This window comes from Phaethon lepturus, unplaced genomic scaffold (assembly GCF_000687285.1).
Source record: "Phaethon lepturus isolate BGI_N335 unplaced genomic scaffold, ASM68728v1 scaffold32765, whole genome shotgun sequence".
Classification (NCBI taxonomy): Eukaryota; Metazoa; Chordata; class Aves; order Phaethontiformes; family Phaethontidae; genus Phaethon; species Phaethon lepturus.
In genome coordinates, this window is record NW_010543299.1 from 16,245 (window position 1) to 38,960 (window position 22,716).

The following is a 22,716-nucleotide window of genomic DNA, read 5'->3' on the forward strand; positions in this document are numbered from 1 at the left end:
CAGGAGAAACTGAAATAGTGGGCAGCAGCGATGGGGTGGGGTGGGTCTGCAGGCAGTCCTACGCCCTGATGGGTCCACCCAGCACTGGTCCTCACCCACTGCAACACTGTGGCACATGTGGTGATTTCCGATGTGTACGCTACAGCAACCACCAAATATTTAGATTCAAGACTTTCCAAGCAGAGTTACTGCTCTCAGGAAGTTGCCCAGAGTTTGCTCAAGAGTGAGTTGAACAGCAATAGGAAGGGAGGCCAGCTGGTTTCTGATGACAGCTGCTGACAGAAGCACGATGATGGCATTTACCTAAGAGGAGAAGTGATGATTCAGATCCCTGGGTTTTCCCTTAGCTATTCTTTCCAGAAGGTAACGGGGACTCTCGGTCACTTCAAAACCATCTGGATTAGACTGGAGAAGACATCAAGCATACAAATGCACTTGCCAGCTCAGGAGGATCTTTAGAAGCACCTACCTAAAGAACTTGCTGGTGCAAATCCACCCTCATCATGCATCGATCCTACCTACAGCACAACCAGCAGACCCTTCCCCCATCGTTATCATAGTGCCTTGAAACCCTGAGGAACATACTCTGAAAAAGCTTATTTGGAAGAGCACCCGTTGCTTTCCACACTTGGTACCAAGGAAGGCCACCTTCAAAACACGAAAGGGCAATGGAACAGGCAGGAAAACCTGCCTGCAGAGCAGCCTTTCTGTCCCCAAGCCCCAGCCCCACTGGGAGCACACTGCACATACCTATTGTCTCAGCCATGGGACAGCATTTTCAGCAGAGGTGGAGACAGTTGCTCTCTGTGACTAGGAAATGACAGATTATTCCAGTGAACTCCTGCACCCTAGCCTGGTAACTACTACAAAAGCAAGCCAACTGGGAACGTTTCAGTAGGTGGCAGCAGAAATGTATTATCAATACAGAGGATTCCTTCAGGGACACGCATTTAGAGCAGTTTTCAGAGGCACATTGCTTCAGGTCAGACACTGCACCCTAACCAGATTTACGACAGCAGAATCAGGTCAAACACAGAGAACTTGAGGAGGGGAAACTCACCCAGATTCTGAAAAATCCCCACATTTTGCTTTGGTGGAACTGTCCCTCACCAAAATGCTTCTTGCAAAATGTGGTAAGTTCCCTAATTTGGTGCTTTGGTTTCTATGGTCCTGCGGAGCCAGTACAGCTCATCAGAATACCTTCTAGCAGTATGACTTTTGCAAAGTCATACCACACCTTTCATCTCTTGCAGTCCCGGCCAAACAAGGCCATGTTAAAAGAAAAGTTACTTCCACAAATTTCAAAGACTCAGCAAATCAGCAACAAAAAGATGATGTAAACTCCCAACTAACCAGCATCCCCCCTCCTAATTCAGACACCCTTGAACTCGGCTGCCTCACAGGCAGAAAGCCGACACATCCCCGCTAGGAACATATTTACAGACAGATGAGAGGAGCGACCCGGGCAGCAGGGCCAGCAGGAAGTCGTGACAGCCTCCCCGCATACCTGTCGAGAAAGGTGTGGTTTTATAAAGCTGACTCAGGGCTGGGTTAGGTCTCCTACAGGCAGGAGCACGCTTTCCAAATAATCGCTTCCTGTTCTCCCCAAGCGAGATGGAGGAGATGGCGGCAGGATGGAGGTTTATCGGGCACAGATAATCCCCCTCCCCAGAGCTGCTTGGCATAAAGGACAGCAAGGAGCGACTGCACAGGCCTGGTGACTAAGGCAAGGACAGTGGCCCTGGTTTTGTGACTAACTATTACTCATGCAAGGAAGAATTTGTAGAGGGACCCGCATCTAGCTCGGCTCATTGCTTTGGATACTTCTGCAGCCATAAGCACAAAGGAGAGCTTTGACAATGAATCAGACCCTGGTTTAAAATGACAAAGACAGACTTATCTACCAACTTTGTGTTAAAATGATTTCAGTGTAATCATAAAAGCAGCTTAATGCTAATCAGAGGAAACAAGCAACTTTTTCAGACCCGGATGACTAAATGTAGGCTCCTGGATGGACAAAAACCATTTAGACACAGCAGCAGAAGTGGTTTTTTATTAATGCATAATGTATTTCACTTTCCCCTGAATTACAAAGGAATGAGCATACTGGGAAGGTTTGCCTGAAAAGTTTTTCCATTAATTTTTTTTTTTTCCTTTTAAAATAGAGCACCTTCCCCCCCAAAAAAATCCTAGAACAAGTCTGGGATACATTTATTTTGAAAGTATCTCCATAACTAGCTTCTAAAGGATTTAAAAGGAAGCAATCAACACCCATGCTAATTATTCTCCTGCTTCTAAAATCTACAGTTATCCACCCAAAAATAAAGGTAGGAACAGTGAAAATAAAGAGTCATCAAATTCCACTTCTCCCTTCATGAAGCCTTTGCCCTCTCAGCCAGTCTGTGTGCTTACTTTGCAGACTGCAGCGCAGGGAAGACTAACAAAGAATTACTAATTAAACAGTTGCTTGCAAAAATCTGGGAGTCTGAAAATTTGTTGTGGTGAATGATTGCTTCAAATGAAAGATCCAGCCTTGCAAATGCACACCCATACATATGTGATGTTATAAATACACGTCATTCCACCAAAATCAGCATCACCCACAACCACTCTTCGTAGAAGTGTGGCGAGATGTTAAAGTTCTTATAAGCCATACCAGGTCTCAACCAGTGGCAGACCCTTTCGGAGAGCTGAGAATCCCCTCTTAAATGTGATGATTTCTTCTTTCTATGCCTCTAATATTACAAAGTCATGTTTTGCAACCAGTGACTTGTGCACTATTTAACATAGGACAAGCTTCTTACACAATTTTCAAAGCAGAACATATTCTTACTTGATCTTTAAGAAATCTACCATAGGAATCAGAACCAGTATTTTAAAAAATACACCTCCTTTCTTGTGATTACTGAAGAGCATTTGTTCGCTTTTAAAGCTGCAAGGTGCTAGCTGCACACAATCAACCGTAATTTCTCTGGGATGAGAGATGATACAATTCAGATAAAAGAAACAGCATAAAATACACATTAAGTTAGACTGTAAGAATATGATTCTTTTGCTATCCTCACTTTTGACAAATGACAATAAGACAGAGTGTGAGGCTGTAAACATTAAGAAGTAAAGCCAGTGATTCATCCGTCTTGAAAGGAAGGAATAAGACCTGTTAGCCATGTTACCATTAGGAGGGTCAGTTTAGGGGACAGAAATAATTCTTTCTGGTTTAATTCGACCAGCGTTAGCTATGTCCCAGTTCCTCCAGTATTTACCTAAAATTTGTATGGCCCCAGTCCAATGTCAGAAGGCTCTTCCATACAGAATGATTTTGTTCTGATGGTGTTAGCTTTGTGTCCATTACACTCTCAACCTTCTCACCATTTTATTATTTTAAAGCCTGTTTTTCCCATTGCTCAGAGTATTTTTAATTTCAAAAAATCAGGAATAAGAACACAGGTTCTCCTCCTTGTAACACAGGCAGACTGGGGGAGGAGGGAAGCTTCGACTACTCCCTTCTTAAAAACAAGCATCTTTGTGGAGGGCAGATGGGTGCTGACAGCTCTGCCCATGCAGGCTGTGCTCTGCTCTACAGGAGTGTCTGTGGATGCTCCCCAGCTGCCAGCAAGCTTAGGCAGGCAGCTGGACCACCCATGTCCTCAAAAAGCAAGCTAAGCCTCCAGCAGCCTGAAAAGAAGGAGCAAGCCCTCAGTGAAGGCACAAACTCAGGCCTGGATGACAGAAGCCAACAGAGTCAAGACGAAACACATTTCTCAGGAACTTCACCAAGTCTACACATCCGTGCCCAGAAGGACCTGCCCAGACACCTGCAGCTGCCTCAGACACCCAAAACCACTCAAGATGAAGGCTATTGCCTGGCCTTCACAGGGGGCCTGATGAGGCTCTGCAGCTCACTTTCACACCAATTCCCGTAATTTGTGGAGCTCCCACAGCTTCCTCCTAGAAGGTCCATGCAAGCCCAAACGTCAATCCTACATGTTAAGTTCACTTCCATACTCCATCTGTCCCCACGTCAGGTGTCCAGCTGCCCTCTACAGCAAGCGGAGGGAGATCACCACCTCTAGGAACAAGTGGCCCCCTGGAAGCACGTATTGTCTTTCTCTTGACTTGTAGATGGCCAGAGAGCTGTATTGAAACTCCAAGGTGTGATTCAGGGGCAAGAAGAGAAGGAGATATCACAACTCTGAATTCCCAAACATCAGACACAGTAAAGTTGCGGGGGGAGGGGGGGTGGTGGTGGCAGTGGTGGTGTGGTGTGTGTGCAAATAGTAAAAAACAAACAAAACAAAAACAAGAAAATGAAACAACCACAAAACCAACCCCACCACACACCACCTTCCAGGACAAGCAGAGTAAGAACATAAAAATCAATCTACCCCCAGCAACGCCCCAAACCTGCAAACAATCTGTGCCAGAGGAGTTTTGTACATGGTTGCACATCATGATTGCAGCCGAGCCCCCAGGTTGCACGAATGGTTCTGGCTTAGCTCCTGTATGAACAACAGCAACAGAAACATGCCAGCCTTCCTTAGAGTAGACCAGGAAGACCATAAAGCCAACAGGGCTGAAACCAAGCCAGGGACTGACCTCGTCTATGCACACACTTAGAAACAAGGGGCAGCTTCTGTGACAACATGTGTTTAAAATCATGTCCTTGGTACGTGTGTGTATGCCAGCAATGGAATGAGAGAACAGCACACTCATCATCCAAAGTAAAATCTGCTCCAGGCTAAAGCATAGAGGGCTATTCTTGAGGCTTCCCCTCTCCAAAGCAAAAAGGAGCATTCCTTATTTTCCCCTGTTTATTTAAAAAGCCCACCGCACATTCCTGGGCACTGGTCTATCCTGGGCCAACCATGGGATGACAGCTTCTACACTATAAATCCCAGGAACAAATTGGTCTCACTTGGGAATGGGCCTAACAATTGCTACCTTCTGATGGTCACTTAGTGGTCTGCAAAGTGCACCACAAATCTCACGAGACTTGTTTTCACATCATTAAAGCCACCCTCAGAATTGGCCTCCATGCTGACCATTTCAGCGTCAAAGCCAAAGGGCTGTCCAGAGAGCTGCCGCAGGAGCACAAGAGATGCGCAGCCACAGTGAGCAGGTCCATCCGAGCCATACCTGCTCAGAAAACGTGACCTCCCAGACTCCAGCACTTCTCCCCAGCCACACCTTGCCTGCTTAAATCTTTGCTCCCACAGGGTACAAAAACACTGTTGTGGCAACCATCAGAGTCACCCTGGTCGACTCATCAAGAAGGGGGGCACCACCATTACGCCTCAGGGCTGCAGCAAAGCCATTTTAAAGCTCCTAGAGAAAGAAGATTAGAGAAACAGAAGCCGCAGCACAAGCAAGTTTGCATGCAGGCAGCACCAGGGAAGAAGTCTGTTGTTGCCTATGATGTCTGGTCACCATAAGGCAGTGCAACGCAGTCACTTTTTAACTTTACCAGAAAGGAGTCCCGCAACACCATCTAAGCCTTTAAACATGGAGCACAGCGGTGTTTGAGAGCAGAGTGTTCATTTCTCCACCATGAACAAGAGCAAAGAAGTTTTCTGTGTGGGATAGGGCAATTGGACATGGCATTTCAGGAATCACATGAAGAATTTCTGAGTTAGAAATCACGCACTTAAGTATAGCTTTCCCGATTGTATTTTCTACTCCAGGCAGACAGAGAAGAAAACAACCAACCCTTTATCTCTGCAGCAGTAAACTTTCAGTCTCCCATACACGTGTGAAAGAATTGCCTGGGAAACAAGCACACAACAGTGTTGTGGTCAGAGTTTAAAACCAAAATCCAATTCAGCCAGAAAGCTGCAGGTTGCTTTTGCCCTTTTCACGAAGGAGCTAAATTCAGTAGCACACAGTAGACAGAGCTGCCCAGCAAAGCCTCCCCCTTATTTGTTATTTTTAGCAATTTAGTCTGACAACGCCTGACAACTAAACACGCTGAATATAGCAGGAGAGAAGGGGACTATCAGATATTATCAGAGAAAACATACAGCGACAATCACTTTCTCCACCCCTAATGAAGAATCAATTTTCCATGTCTTTGTAACATCACAGAGTTTGCTCTTTTTAAAATGCCACATTTAAAAACAGAATCCATCCAACCCTACAATGGAAACGGATAACATTTCCTGAAACAAAGCATTGTTCCACCCCTCACATATCATGTTTCCTTGAAAACAAGGGAAGAAAAACATTACTTGGTTTTTCTCCTAATACTGCACAAACATTGCTGAGCTAAAAAGAGTCTGTGCTCATCCCTTTAGAATGCTTTCAAAATAGATTTAACACATACCCCTCGTACTGTGAAACACAACAAGAATTTGATAGTATCAGGACTGGAAAAATCCAATCGCTACTACTAAGTGGGACGCTTCCCATGCCAGTACATGAGCAAGCCTATGCCATCAGTCTCTGCAAGATTCAAGCAGGTTTTTGTAAGCCTCACTGGCATAGCCTTTAAGCAGGCATGTGTATTTTGCCAGCAAGCCTGGACAGTCTATTTAGATTCCAAAGGATTACATACAAGTTGTAAAGTTAGTAATGCTACATATGTATGTATATACATTCAGATTCCTACCTTAGCTTTAACAAGAAGAGTAAAGCTAGCTTGCTTTTTCTGCAGAGTAACTGACAGGCTATGCATTTGCCCCCTTGCTTACATCATACCCCTTTCGTGCTTTCAGAGCACAGTTCCTCTCACTAAGTACATCCAATGCATATTCCAGGCAAGCCTTATTTTCACAGCCCTGTACAAAGACAGGTCTGGTTCTCCTTGCTGCTTTGTCATGTGATGAGCAGCAGGGAGAATCAAACCAGCAGTATCACATCAATTTTGTGATGATATCTTGAAAAAGTCAATGCACTGCTTCAACAGCAGAGGAACCTAAGAGAGGGGATTGAGGGGAAGGGAATAACTGCAAGCATGCATGGCAGTGGAGACTATCAGAGGAGGGAAGAAAAGCAGCTTTCAAACTAGACTCAAAACACCTCACTGTTTTCAAAGTTCATTCTGACAGCTGCAAATGTCAGGAAACCCAGTTCACATCTCTGAAGCAGGTTAAAGCCCACATTTTCACTAATAGTGAGCACTCAGGAGCTCTCCTTGCTACACAGCTGGATGGATTTACAGAAGAGCTCAGCAGTGACCCCAGCCCTCTGTGCTGTGCTCCTCTGCAAACAGCACCAAGTTAGCGGTGACAGCATTTCTCAAATTCAGGCTTGCATCAAAAATACACATTTCATAATGTCTTGGCAATAGCATCATAATAGCAAGACATAACTGTCTCAAGCTCATGCTACATGAGGTTAAGATCAGCCACACCATCTGGATTCTGGAGGATTACTCTGACCAGCTTGATTCAACTATGCAAAGTAGGAAATGTGAGTAAGTAATAAGGTAGTTAACAATGTAAAATACAAACCTAAGCTTTAAAATCCTTCCAGTTTTAATAACAGATGGAGGGAAGTTTTAACCTATCTTGGTTTGGTATTTATTTTACAATGATGCAGTAGAAGCACAAGGTCACAAAGTTTCACATTCTTTCCTGCTTCTGTCACAACTTGTTTTCAGGACAGCAAAATCCCCTACTTCTGCGATAAGTGCTCTCTGACTTGGACCCAGGTATTTCCCCTGAAATCTCAGTTTCTAGCAGTTTTCTGTCTAAGAGCTTGTCCTCTTCCATGGGGAATCCCAAGCCCAAGGAAAATCCTTTTCACAAAACTGACAGCAGAGTAGTTAAAAGATGGATTTGAATGTTCGCTTAAAACAAACTGTTGAAAGTTTTGGCAATCTGGGCCCTACTATCCACAGTTAAAAAGAAAAACCAACCCATGTGGCAACCACCTTTCCACTCCCACCACCTTTTGATACAGATACTGTTGCTGGGATCTTCAATTCAGTGGCCATAACCAGAGACTCAAGCACTGGGAGCTACGAAGCAGAAAAACACATTTCTGAAGCAGCCAGCTCTGAGGTTTTGTGTAAGAATAGCAAAAGTTATAATTTGGGGGAAATTCCATCCATTCTGCTGAACTCAGCAATCGGAAAGTTCAGGGGGCAAGATCATTCCCCACCAGGAACAGGAAGAAATGGAGATGCACAGCTGAAGGACACAGTAGCCAAAAAAGCTGACCACAGCTCAATGGACCTGGCAGTAAGGAACACAATGGGCAGTTCATAAACAGAGGCTGTCAATCACACTCCAATCACTTCCAAATCCAGACATGCTGCTATGAAGTTCTTCAACCCCAGTTGCAGGGCTGTCTTTGCACAAAGCTACTGGCAGCTGGAATGGCTCCAGAGTAGCCAGGATACAATCACTTTTATCACAAAACCAAAAAAATGACTGTGCCTTGTCTGAATTAACACCACCTTAAATATATAGGCTACCCATGGAGTACTTGTTTTCCTTGTGCAGAAAAAGTTCTCATGGTCAGAAACACAAAACCCCTTAGTATCTGGCACAGAAAACACTCCAGGCAGCGCAACATACGGTGATGTGCTTGCCCTACAGCTCCCCAGGCAAGCTGAGTCTTAAGAAGGAATTAAAAAAAAATACAAACTCTACTTCTGCTTTAGTGTAAGTAGGAGAGACAACAGAGACAGAACTGCACAGGTCTGAGTAGGTATGAGCACCAACTTCCTATTCCTGCTTGCCCCTACTTAGCTGGTCTCCACACTCACTGTCTCCAAAACACTAACAGATTAGATAAGCTGCTTAACACAACTGTCTTTGCTTCCTCTGTCATTCCCCAAAAAACAAGGAACGGGGTTTTGTATTAATTATATTTTAAGGGCATTAAAAAAAAAAATATACTAATGGCCTTGGAAAAGTACATTTTGAACATCTTCTCCAAAGAACTGTAAGTACACGTTGTACACGTAGTCACTAGAAGATAGTCAAGATTTACTAGATAACTTGTTTGAACACTGGAACATGCACAGGCACTAGTTTATATTTCCTAGATCATCTTCTCTGCCTTGAATACTCCAACCAGATAAACATAAGAACACTGAACTGCTCTGACCACATCATCAAAACAAAGTCCCATCTCCCCCTAGATCCAGTCTTCAACAGCAGCCACAAGTAGATGCCTGGGGCAGAGTGTAAGGACAGGGCAGGCATATATGGTACTTCCTCCTCATACTTTCCCAGCTTCCAGACATTTTTAGCTCAGGGACTTCCTGAGCAGGATGCCATTTCTACATATTTGGTAATTCTCAATGGATTTCTCTTCCATGAATCTGTGCAATTGTCCTGAGCCAGTGTAAACTTTTAACATCCACGGAGCACTGGCAAAGATTCACATCACCTATCTGCTGCAAATTACCACACAAAGATCCTTTTGCTAGTTTTAAACCTTGCTCCTACTAATCTCATTTGCATCCCTCAACCCCAGTTTTCATATCAGGACACAGAGTGAACAATCAAACCCTACTGGGGTTGTAGGTCTTGCAAAGAAACCAAGTGACATGAATTACTTGTAGGTTACTTGTAACAGGCCCTATGTTTCACCTAGTTACAATCCTTCAGAACGAAAAGTACTGGATAAAAACACCGGATGTAGCAAATAGCATCTTGTTGCCCTTCAGTGTTGTACTTTCATCATTACTTGCCAAAAACTTACCTCTAATTCCTTAATTTTCTCTTCGGCTATTCTCTGTTTTTCTAAGAGCTGATTATGAATCACTCCTTTAGACTGAAGAATAAACCTACAAGTGGAAAAAGAAGAGACAGACAACTGTTGGATATTTTTTATATCTGTTGTACACCTACCTACATGCCGAGTTAAACTACAGTGACCTCCACAGTCATTCATCCTCAACCCATGCGTTCTGGACAGCAGCAGAAGAAATTGCTATGATAGTTCACACAAACCATTGGGCTGGCCTCAAAGGTTTCCTCACTAATCTCACCCATGATTTGGGAGGAAAGAAAATGGATGCACACAGATCTCCCTCTATCATTCAGTGTTCTTCAATGATTTGAAAGCAGTTCTTACACACAGCTAGCAAGGGGAGTCTGTCATCACACTCTCTTCAAAGGGAACTAAATCAGTTGATGGCATATAGTTAAGGAAGCCTCTTTCAATGGGTAAAAGCCATTCATTACCATTTTAGTGCTCACAAGCTAAACAAACCTGCACAATAAAAACAAAGCTCCCTACAGAAAAAGACTGAGAGTGTTGGGGTTGTTCAGCCTGGAGAAGAGAAGGCTCCAGGGAGACATTACTGCAGCCTTTAAATATATAAAAGGGGTTTATAAGAAAGACAGAGAGAGACTTTTCTCCAGGGCCTCCAGTGACAGGACAGCGGGCAATGGTTTTAAACTGAAAGACTCAGGGGTTAGATTGGACATACGGAAGAAATGTTTTACAATGAGGGTGGTGAGACACTGGAACAAGTTGCCCAGAAGAGTTGTGGATGCTCCACCCCTGGATTTGGACAGAGTTCTGAGCAACCTGATCTAGTTGAAGATGCCCCTGCTCATTGCAGGGGGGTTGCACTGGTTGATGTGTGAAAGCCCCTTCCAACCCAAACCATTCTGTGATTTGATGATACACAGCCAGGTGCTTCCACCAGAAACACAAAGCCATGGTACAACTGCCTTTACTTGAGCTTTCACAGCTCCCACTGCTCAGGGCTTGGCTTTAACTGACCTCAGAATTCCCATGCTTTTTACATTCAGAGGGTTTTTCTGTGAGGTGGGAAGTCGTCGTTTTTAACTGAAGTTGCAGCCACTGGTTTCCAATTGCCAAAGGGATTTGAAAGATGCATCCATAACATTTCAGTCACAGTAATCCTGCTCGCCAGCATCCAAAAAGCTGCCTCACTTGCTCAAAAGAGCCCCAGCATCCAAAGCAGCTCCCCAGCACGTGGCACTAGCATCCCACAAAGAGATAAAGGACAACTAAGTTCAAATGAATTTCAGGAACCCTCCATGGTTGTTTTTCATCTCCTTCCAGACATAAAGAATGTACAAGCTGCAGTTTCACCCCTTCCCTACTTAGAAAGTCCCCCAGGGGATTTAGAAGGAGCCTCCACAGGTCATACCAACGAGGTCAAGGTCTCCCTCCAGCACCAACTAGGTGCCAGGTGACAAGAGCTCATGCCTGAACGGTTAAAAAGAGCGCCTTTAGACAGAGCAAGATCAGAATGCATTCCCCATCTGCTACAGAAAAACCTGGGATCAATTTAATAGCTACCTCCTATTAAAAAAAAGACATTATTAACATGTTTGCTCAGGACCTGGTAAACACAAATGCGAATCTGCCGCTTGGCTTGAAATCCAGCATACTCTGGGTACTCCAGCATACTCCAGCATTGCAACAGCCAAAAGGAAAACTACCTGCCACAAGCATTCCTGGAATGCATAGGAGCAGAACTGCAGTTAATTATAACAGGTTTCCAATTAAAACTCTCTTCAGTGCTGCTATTAACTGCATTTACCAATCGCTTCCTCCTCCTTCTCCCACTTCTCTCCCTTGTTCCACTTCACCTCCTCTTTTCTACAGTAACTTCTGCTATATCTTTTACATTGTAATTTTCTCAAATCTCTCCTTGTTTCTTCCTAGTCTCAGCTCATGCTTATTACTGGTCTCATCTTTGTTCTATATCTGCTCCTGTTCTTCACAACACCGCTCACTCATACTCTCCTTGTCCCCTCATTCCCTGCCTTTCCATTAGGTGCCCCCACAATCCACTTTCACACAGGGGTAATGTTTTCAGGGCCCAGCACACACCAGCCTGCTGAAATAAAATGTGGGTTTTGCTCAGTCTTGTGAAAATCAAGTCCGTGACCATCCTTCTAGGAAAGAGAAACTATTACATTGCTATTAGATGCAGAGCCTAGATCCAGATAGAGATACAGAGATGAGCTATTTTTCAGGACCACCAGCAACCATGCCATTCTGACGCTCTTACCCTGAGCCTGCAATACCAGAAGAAAGGAACATTAGTCTTCACACACACACACACACACACACACACACCGCCCCCCCCGGTATTTTGGGGTGAAGACTAAAATTTTGCCTTCTGCAGTAGCTGCCATTAGTGAAAAAAAAACAAAGCTGCAAGATGCTCTCAGTAAACAAAGCCCTCAGTCCTTTCCCACATCACAGCTTCCCCAAGCCTGTGTTATGAACATTTCCTGAATTATTTCCTTTTTTTGTGCGGGCAGCAAAGAACAGAATACTTTCTTATTTGCTTTCCCAAATTGTATAGCAAGATCAATCATTTTGGTTTCACTGATGCCCCTGGTCTAGGAAACAAAGTTAAACACCAACACAGCTTGATCAATTTTCTCCATGCTGCAGCTGGGAATGCCCCTGCTGGCCTACAGGCACTGAGCGATCCCGGCTGGCTGAGAACAGCTACGGGCACTAAAACCTTTGAACAAACAAGTGGCTGACTTCACTTCTATTCTGCAAATGTCAACAAGCAGTCATCGGGGAAAATATCCTCCCTCCCACCCTCCTGCAATGATCTGGCAGAGACACGACAACAAATTAAAATTGTATGGCCAAAGTTAGCCCTGACAAGACTTATGCAGGCAGCTGGGCACAAATAAAACCACCCCAGTTTTATTTGCCATAAAATAGTGGGCTGGAATCCATGTCCATTCACATGCTGGCTCAGAAGATCAAATGCCCCTGACTTGGCCAGCAGCATCCTTCAGAAGGTCTTTACCAGTACCAGTTTCAAGCCATCCATTTTAATTTACTGCCACAAGACCATCAAGCCCTCAGTCTAAAGCACACAGGTGCTGCCATGTAAGCTGTCACAGGACAGTTTTTTGAAAGTTGAAGCTCTAAATCCACATGCACAGTTAACTCTTTAAATCTATGGCTTCACTTTCCAACATAAAAGGGACTTAAAAAAAAATTATCAGTGTTTTAGCTTCTAGCTTGGGACACACACATTATGGAGATCTTGGCCAAAGTTTTTACCTAAGGAAATAACGTGGTTTATTGGGAACACTTGGAAAAATCAGAAGCTTGTTCTGCTCATTAGGTTAAGAGGTGCTGCAGGGCACTTGTAATAAACTGTAGTTTAAATTTAATCTGGATTTCATTCTTACATGAACAAGAACATTACATTCTTGGTAAAACACCAAACTGGAGAAATAAGGCAGTGTCATTCTGCTGCCTGGTTTTAGTTAAATGTGGTTATTTTCTTTATGAATTTTTAAGCTCATGAAGGAGCCACAGGAGGTTCTGAGGACTTAGTTCTTCCCTGAGTGAGTTTGTGAACAAGCCTTTCAAACTCATGAAATTCATTCACTGCCTGGAGGTACACCACCAGCTGAGAACTGGCCTCACATTACAGTCACCGCATCACCGAGCCAAAGAACCACTTTCTGCTCTGTGATGCTGAGCTTGGCAGATGACATGACTAACACCAACCCCTTGGCACAGATCAGCACCAAAGAGCTACCTCCACAGACTGCTCTGCTGGAGGCTCCAAGCTCCGAGATTTTGTACATTGAACTGGGATGGCTTTTAAGTATTGACAGTCCACACAAGACAAGCAGCAAACGAAATCTTCTTCCAGGTGAGTGAGTTCATTCGTGCCCACCTTCTGTCAGTGAAGTGTCACAGCACACACTAACAGATCTGTCAAACACAACACCTACACTATCAAACATGAAACAATGATTCAGAAAAATGTTCAGCACCACAGTGGCAATTACAAAGCTTAGTAACAATCACCTCTTCACCCAGGAACTTTTTCACTGTTTTTAAATAATACCAGAAATATCTGGGTCAGAATGGACAAGTTCACTACAGCTCAGTTGGCCACCCATTTCAAAGGGAATAGCTAATAAAAACAGAGCAGGATTTGCCCTATTCCAGATACTTAGCAATTTTTCCAATGTCCATAGAAAAAGGTAAAAACTCAAAACAAAGCAAAGCAAATTAGAAAAGAAAGCTACAGAGGAGTGGGGTCCTCAAGGACAGCAACGCTCAGCCAAATCTGGGCTTCCAACAAGAGCAGCTCTATAACAGAGTGAAGTGTTTGCGAATCAGCTGTACCTACGTGCTCCGGTCTCCTGGTGACTGCTGGTTCTCGAGTGCAACATGAGGAACAAAAATAGAGCACAACGGAACTGAAAAAGAAACCTGGCTCTAATTATTCCCGCTTGTTTCTATTTTCCTCCCTCTACTATCTCCACATCAGGATTTTTGTTTCCCTAAGGCAGATAGTGTGGTTTATGTACTATCTCTGAGACTCATTGCTTGCTTCCTTCTGAAGAGATCTCTTACCCCTTCCCAATTATACATTTCTAGATATGGTGCCCATTTGTTCAGTGTTTATACAGCACTCCCTTATGCCCTGGTCAAAATGTTCTTCAGGCTCTACTGAGGCTGGTCAGCAATGCTGTCACCTTCATCATCTGTCTGCTCCTTTGTGTCACACATACACACCCACAAAGTGACGTTCATACAGTGTAAGTAATTCCATAACTCAGTCTGTTTGCACCAAAACGTACTGTTTACTTGACTTTAAGACATAATATTAGATACTGAAAGATTCGTCTCTTAATGAATGAGGTTATGGAGATGTTTGTTCAGCACACGCCACTCTTCATTATAACATACAAGTCATTAAAGTTATTAAAGGTGGAGTACCAGTGATGCTCACAGTTAAGGTTTTCCATTAAGAATCCCTATTTTCAATTACATGCAACTGCAACCAACTTCAGCCTTTACATCGGAAGCTTTTGGTGGCAGGTATCTGTCCAGATGCGAGGACTCTCTCCTCTTTCCATTCTCTGGTTAGGGAACATGGTTCAGGTGTTTCCCCTGCACAGCTTGCCAGTGCAAGAGGCTGTTCGTATTAAAACATTAAAACCAGGGGGGGAGGAGCCACGCAGTAGGTCATGGGGCTCCCTCCTGCCAGTTTGGAAAGCAACTCTTCCCACTCGTGTCCATGCAGATCACTGCAAGAGCCTGCACAAGGTACCAGGGGAAGCCTTAGCTTTTCCCCCACCTGATACGGATATACATTCCTCTGCCTAATTTCAGACAGAGAGAATTTCACAGGTAGAAATGCTCCAATGCTATTTTGCCAGAATAATGATGAATGACAAAGCTAAAAGTCCTGGCTGCCAGCTCACACAAAGCATCATTATAACTTCAGCTTTACTGTTCCCATTGCATTTGGGAAACTCTCTACAAAAACTTAAGATACTGAAAACTAACAACTTTGTACAAAGCCTTAACATTATTTTAATGTGTTTATTATATTTTTTTTAAAAAATAACATGCTGTGCTGTAAGACAGCACAGTCATTTACATGGAATATCTGTTCCCTGAAACCAAGCATTTCCATTAGACTGCTCCATGAGAAAAGTTGGGCTAAGCCCAGTCATGCCCTTATCTATTTAAAGACGCCTTTTAATTCTGAACTTGCACTGCTGTTCAAGCTTTGAGCATACTCAGTAGGGGATTACTGCATTTTACATACTGTTCAAAGCCAATGGAAGAGAGGCTTCCAACAAGCTGATCCAAAGCAATCTAGCTTGATTGAACAGGAGCCAGCTGTGCACAACTGCAAGCACCGAGTAGTCCCCTTCCACTCTCCTACAGTCTGCTTATGCTTCTGTAAATGATTCCCTATGCAGTTCACAACAGGAACTCCTTATACCCCAGCAAATTCCAGTTTTAGTCATCCTAGATTAATTACCCAGTTCCAAACAAGACAGGGAAGCAAGATTTAAAAAAAGGAAAATCATGACTAATTATAGTTTGTGCTTCCACCCTTCATGTCTAAGGGTTTCACATTTTTCAGTCTGATTTTGAATTTCCCATTCAACAGATCATATGCCTTAACTACATCTTGTTCAGAAACAGATGGAGTGGGAACAGATGAGTTGAAGCTTTTCCTATGTTTGCTTTTATTTTAGTGGTCAGTCATCTCATTGGGTCACTCTCAATATAGCTAAACCTAACTATTCTGCCCCGCCACCAAAGCACCACATACCTTAAAGCAAAACAAATCCTGCAGCTTATATTAGCAGGATTATATATTAATACATTCCAGGGGCAGCAGTTTATAGTTCACGTGTCATTTTACTACTGCACTCAGGGAGGTGGATATGCACCAGGAGCTGTTTGAGGAGGAGACATGGGTTGAAGCATGCTGGCAGCATCTCTGGTGGGCAGCAGAACCTGTGCAAACTCAGCCTGACAGCACTGGAGCACACACAGAGACCAGGATTAGCGGCACTGGAAGCAGTCCAAACTGAGTCTTATGTAGGCCACAACAAGGGTAACTTTTACTCAGATGAACATTTGTAAGCCATAAACCTATTTACTTTAAGGAGCTAAAGGAAGAGAACAAAAAGTGCCACACTGTTTGCTTCCTCAAACCTGTCCATGGACTGGCCCAACACGTCCATCCTGCCTTGCTGAGGGGCAACGGGGTTTGTTCTGCACTTCAGGCCATGTTTACATTGAGTCTTCACTTTTTTTTTTTAATCTGTCAAGAGCTACAGCATATTACATTACCTCAGGCCAAGATAGTAACACAGCTTGCGAACAGCAGTTTCTGCATTGCCAGACACTTAACTAGATGGTAGATTTATACCATTGTTCATGCTTGATTCTTTAAAAAAAGAAAGGAATATACCTCGAAGCGTGTATTAAATATAGCACAACCCAAAATAATAAAATAGTACTGTGGTCTGCTTTTAAAGATCTTCATCAATTCTTTTTGAAGGCTGAATCAACATAAATGGAATTTTTTTTTTTTTTTTTAAAAGCAAATGCCTCCTCTCTATCATACAGGAATTAATAACACTTGAGATTCAAACCATGAGGGGAAAAGAGTGCAAATCTCCACAAGTAGTTTTTTCTCACTATCTCCCTGGTTTAGTGGTTTTGTCTTCTAATTTTGCTTTAGTGTAATTTTTTACTATGTAGCAATGATGACGTGTAGCTTGTTTAAGAAAAGGAAACCCAAATGACTACAGCATGCCTACTAGCAGATGCACTTCAAATAGATTTTTTGCAGTCTAGGTTGTACCATATTTGAAAGTTGCAAGCAGCAGAAAACAGAAACAATTTTTCCAATAATGGGAAATCAGGATCCATTTCCAAAGTTTTCTGTATTTTTAAGAATTCCCCACAAATTCTGAAGGAAGAACATTTTAAAAGGAAACAAAATAACCCCACAACATCAAATGAACACACAAACAAGCAAATGTTGGTGTGAACACTGTGGTCAAGCAATCCTAAAAAAGTTTCTATTTTAAAAAAAGTTATTTTCTATTGCTAAATCTTCTGTGATCAGAAATGTGAGCTTTGCAGTAGTAAATGAAGTGACATGGAGATACTGCTATACTCTGTTACGCAAACTTATATTTAACCTTCTCAGCAGCAGCCCTTCACTAAGAACCTGTACGGGAAAACTAGCAAAATCTGGATACATCTCTCTTGAAAAGCAAATCCACAGTTGCAAGGAAAAAAAAATGCTTTGTGCCTTGCCCAAGAAGAAACCTTTGAAATGCTAAGTGAGGAGGAAGACCCAACTATCGGCTTGTGGTTGTTAAATGGCACAGCCTTGGCTTCTGCACATCGCAAATCCAGCTACAACAAAGCATCAAAGAAAGCAATGCAGCAAACATCACAGAAATGGACATAAAGATAACCGAGTCAAAAGAATTCAAGCATAACACTCATCCAGAGATATTTCTGGATGCTAGAGTTAAATTAGCTAGCACTAAAACAATCACACTGGTGTTTCCTAATCAGTAAGAACAAACTTTTTAGAACCAGCATTTGTGGACCGAAAAGGCTGGATGATGTTTTGGAAAATAGTTTCTTTTCAGAAAGCCCGATTTTTTTTTTTTTTTCTAAACTGGCTGAAACATTCTGTTAATTCAGCAAATAGTTTTGAAGAAAACAAAAATAAAAATTCAAGACAGCAGTTGTAGCATTCCCGAGTTCAGCACTTCGCTATTTTACACAAGTTTAATACAGAGACACAAGAAGCAATCTCATCCCACAGGACTGGTTTCCTCATCCTTCAGTGTTTTAATTTAGGGGTCGTGAATTAAACCCTCCTTCTTTCAGGCTTTGAACAGGCAGCTAGGTCAGAGGATGCCCGGACCAAATTTCTCATTCATATTAAGGCCATTCCACATAAAATTTATATATTATGTTGACATACACATATCAGACCAGAGACTGACTCCGGGCATCTCCACCGAACAGCTGCAGGGTGCCTTGTCATATCCTGCCCTGCTGGCTAGATATCCATTGACACCACACCTGGAAGGGCATCCCCAAGCAAGACAGGGCTACAACAGGGACTGCTCCAGTACTCCTTTGGTCCAGTGCAGGAAAGCCGTATTTGAATGCCCATACTAAACTGGAGAAAACAGCCCTATATTCTGTAACACTCAGTATTTCCCCAGGGACTTTAATCCTTGATTTCAACATTTCCTTTAGGAAATGGGGGAAAAGACTCAAAATACAGTACCTTAAATTCAATAAGCATTAAAATAAACGGAAGTTCCCTGCTGTTTCAGAGTACCAGAGTGACATTTTAAATGCTTGGATAACTTCAGAAATAAGAGAGTCACATTCCATAATTTTTTTGCAAAGTCATCTGGCACAGCAAGCCACAAAAGCAGGAGCAGTTCAAGCTCCCCAAAGCATTTCATACTGGTCTAGTATGTATCCAAAGAGAACTCTGTACCACTGAAGCAACCTCTTTCTGGAGGTAGGGACAAAATGAAGGTTCCTTACTACGGCCCTCACTCCCCACAACAGTCAGACCTCCGAACTGCTGCCCTGGAAGTGCAAGACTTGTTGAAGGCTGTCATTTACATAACAGCACCCTGCCTCTGGATCACAGCAGATCAAACCGTCCCTTCACGCAACAGTGGCACTCTGCACGACTAGTTTGTCTCTGTTCTGACCCTTACCTTCTCATTTCTCATCATACCTCATACCTTTAGATTTCATCACCTTTATGTTTACTCATGTAAACATAAAGGAGATTATGTAATAATAAAGATTATGTAATAAAAATTAAAATTATGTAATAATAAAATACATAAAGCTCCTTCCTCTGTGTTGTCTAGATAACAGTGAGGGAAAAAGTCAGGGATAAAGAAAAGACAAATGGAACAGATTTGTTTGAATGTCATACTCCTAGTCTCAACAGAAAAATGTTCTGAAAGAGGTAAATGTCTCCAGGCAAGGGAGACAAGCATCAAGTAAAAGCTCTATCACTAATCTTCTATCACAATGTGCATGGAGGCAGAGGGAGGACTATAACGAACAAGTTTATTTCAAATAGGGCTAAGTAAAACACCTGTTTTTTTTTTAATTAGCTATTATTTTTATTGTAAGACCCTTGTTTCTGCTGCTTATACATTTGACAAACACTGACTTCTCAGATTCATCCATTAAAGAAATGCACCTGTCTCCTACAACTCAGCAGATATACATCTTGCATGCAAGCCATGGAAATCTTTTCTTCTCTGAAGTTTCAGTATTGCACGGAGAAATTATGTAGAGCAGCAGGGCACGAGAGCTATAACTGGACCAAGATATCCAGGAGATTACAAATGAGCAGCCCAGGGCAGCAGGAATAAGATCAAGAACTAAGTGGGGGAAGGGCAGAGGGAACACGTTGGAGAAGTCAGATGTCAAGTTGGAAAAGGAGCCTGTGCCCAAGAGAACAAGCTCCCTTTCTGAGCTGTAACAGAATCCAGGAATCCAGACTCCCAGTATCCCACTATTGTCAGCAGTTAACCACAAATCCCACTGACCAGCTGTGCTCCTCTCACACTCCTGACCAGCCAGGAAGAGGATGACAACTCTGCTGCCCCTTACTTCACTGCTCAAGTCAAAGGCACCTGTGCAGACTACTACTGCATTACCCCTGTGTGCATCATTTTGATTTTTGCTTTCTGTGACAGCTTTCTAAAAAGATCTTTCAAACTTTTATAGGCCCACTCACACATAACACTGTGAAGAACATCGTTCCGGCTGCAACAAAAGTGAGTAGTTCAAAATTGAGAAAAACCTGAAATAAAAGCCAACTGGGTGACGGAAAACCTTATGGCTTATGTACACGTGTCACACCAGGTAGCCTTGATTCCTCACACACCATCTCCCGTCTTATTCAACATACAGCATAAACAGTGGTCAATGAGCAAGCAGCTCAACACAAATTTTGTTTTCTTTGTAGTTCAGTGCCTGATGGTACTTACTAGACACACTAGAATTACGGTGGAAAATAAAATTTTCTGTTTTTCAATAGCTAGATAGAGGAGCTTCAAGTTTATAAGCTATATATTGAGCAGAGGCTGATAGCAACATGCTTGTCTCTGGGATTCATTTAAGTATTGCAGCACCTGTCAGCTTCTCAGCAGCTGGGCTTCAGCGCTGAACTCTGCACAAAGCCTTACCCAAGGAGATGGACGACAGAGAAGCCACTCGGATTTCACAGACCAGCCTATAGTTAGTAACTGAACCATAAAGATTAAGTCTTGCGTGTCCTTCAGTCCTCTGTGAGTTTTTTGAAGTGTGAGCGGGAAGCACAGTACAGCTACCATATTCTGCAGTGATCTGTGCTGGTAGAATCAAACAGCAATCTATACACAAACAAAAAGTAAAAATGCAGCTACTGCAGCTACATCAAGCTATGTGCAGTAGTGATTGCTGTCTTCAGGGGTTCAGGAGAAAGCTTACAATGACTTACGATGTCTCATTTTCAAACAAAACCAAGAGTCACAGTAAAAGCAGAAATGCATTTAAATCTCAGGAACAATCAAGAACATTTAATCCTCTCTCAGGTGTCACCTAAAATCTGAACACTCTTAGAAAAAAAAAAAGTCAAAATCATATTGTTACAGCTGTCCCCATAAAAATACTACACTCACAAAGTCATTTGTAGGGACAACTGTAATAATATACTATGCTTGCAGAAAACTTTGAACATAAAGCTGTGCTACAATATTTGCTTGATTTTTACTTTCTTGTATTTTATTTTTCTAAGTGTTCTCCCATTTGTTGTAGAAGTAAACTGATGATAAAGCAATATCAAACCAAAACTGACTATCTATTTTGGCACGGCACGAAAAACTGCAGTGCTGTCTTCACTGTGCCTAGCACAAGTGCTAGACATTTTTCTTCTGTAAATAAGAATCTTGTCCAGATTATGAGTTAAAAGAATGTAAAGGGAAAGATCTGAAATATTCAGACAGAATTCTGAAGCTTAAACTTTCAGCATAGTTCTCAAAGCAATATGATGATACCAGTTCACAAATAGCTTAAGCAGAAGTCCAGCATAGTGGTAGTTGTCTCAGGCTACGTAACAGGCCTTTCAAAAGAATATGAAGTAACAGAACTGAAATGTATTTGGCAAGATGCCACCACTCAGATGATATCCCAGACTCATGGATATGTACAGTACACAGCAATTCATCATCTCATACTATGTGGCACTGACATTTCTCGTGTCAAACCAAAAATAGCTATAGCAAAAGTAAATTGAGCCCCATATGTGGAGGCCAGTAAGGCCTCTGCATGTTATACATACTACAATATGTTAAAAAAAAAAGACACAAAGTTGAGGAACAGCAAATGAGATTTTGGACTTTCACATTCACCAGCGGTGCAGGGAAAGCCTCTTGGAAAGGAAGGAGGTGCAAGATAGGGGTTCAGAGAACAAAAACCACACAACGGCCTTCCAAGTAGTGCAGAAGCGAGTACCAAGCTAGGCAGACTTCCTCCCAGGATGCAGAACATCATCACAGTTCCTCAAGCCTTCAAATTCCACGAAGACCTGAAGTATCTTACCCTACAGAAGTGTATGTACTAGCCTGTTGTATACACCCCAAACCACCAAAGCTGAAGAAAAAAACCAGAAACTCTATCAAAAGCCAGATTCTAAGTAGCAGCTTAAATGGGTGAAAAATAGAGAAAAAAACCAAAACCAAACAAACAAAAAAAAGTTGAGCACAGGAATAGAAGCACAAAATCTATTTCAAAGAATTTAGCTATTCAAGCAAGCTCTCAGAAGAGCACCAATAATCAGAGTTAACACTGATGCAGACCTCCACCCTTTCTGGATAACTGAAACCAAGTAGAGCTCTAACGTAGTCGTGGTGAATGGCGTTAAATCCAGCTGGCAGCCGGTCACAAGCGGTGTTCCCCAGGGATTGGTTCTGGGGCCGGTCTTCTTTATTATCTTTATCAATTATCTGGATGAGAGGATCAAGTGCTCCCTCAGTAAGTTTGCAGACTACACCAAGTTGGGTGGGAGTGTTGATCTGCTGGAGGTCAGGAAGGCTCTGCAGAGGGATCTGGACAGGCTGGATCGATGGGCCAAAGTCAACTGTACGAGGTTTAATAAGGCCAAGTGCAGGGTCCTGCACTTCAGTCACAACAACCCCATGCAATGCTACAGGCTTGGGGAAGAGTGGCTGGAGAGCTGCCCAGCAAAAAAGGACCTGGGGGTGCTGGTTGACAGCTGGCTGAACATGAGCCAGCAGTGTGCCCAGGTGGCCAAGAAGGCTAACAGCATCCTGGTCTGTCTCAGAAATAATGTGGCCAGCAGGAGTAGGGAAGTGATCGTGCCCTGTACTTGGCACTGGTGAGACTGCATCTCGAATACTGTGTTCAGTTTTGGGCCCCTCACTACACGGAGCATGTTGAGTTGCTGGT

At 42.9% G+C, this 22,716-nt stretch overlaps 1 protein-coding gene across 1 annotated transcript in view; it reads right to left on the reverse strand.

The window, feature by feature from the left end:
• PFDN1 (prefoldin subunit 1) overlaps positions 1-22,716 on the reverse strand; it is a gene marked incomplete at its 5' end in the record, with an annotated part of 33,266 nt that overhangs the window by 7,372 nt on the left and 3,178 nt on the right. Inside the window, one exon of the mRNA XM_010288307.1 lies at positions 9,655-9,739. Within this exon, the coding sequence (XP_010286609.1) occupies positions 9,655-9,739 (85 nt within the window). The remainder of the gene's footprint in view (positions 1-9,654; positions 9,740-22,716) is intronic.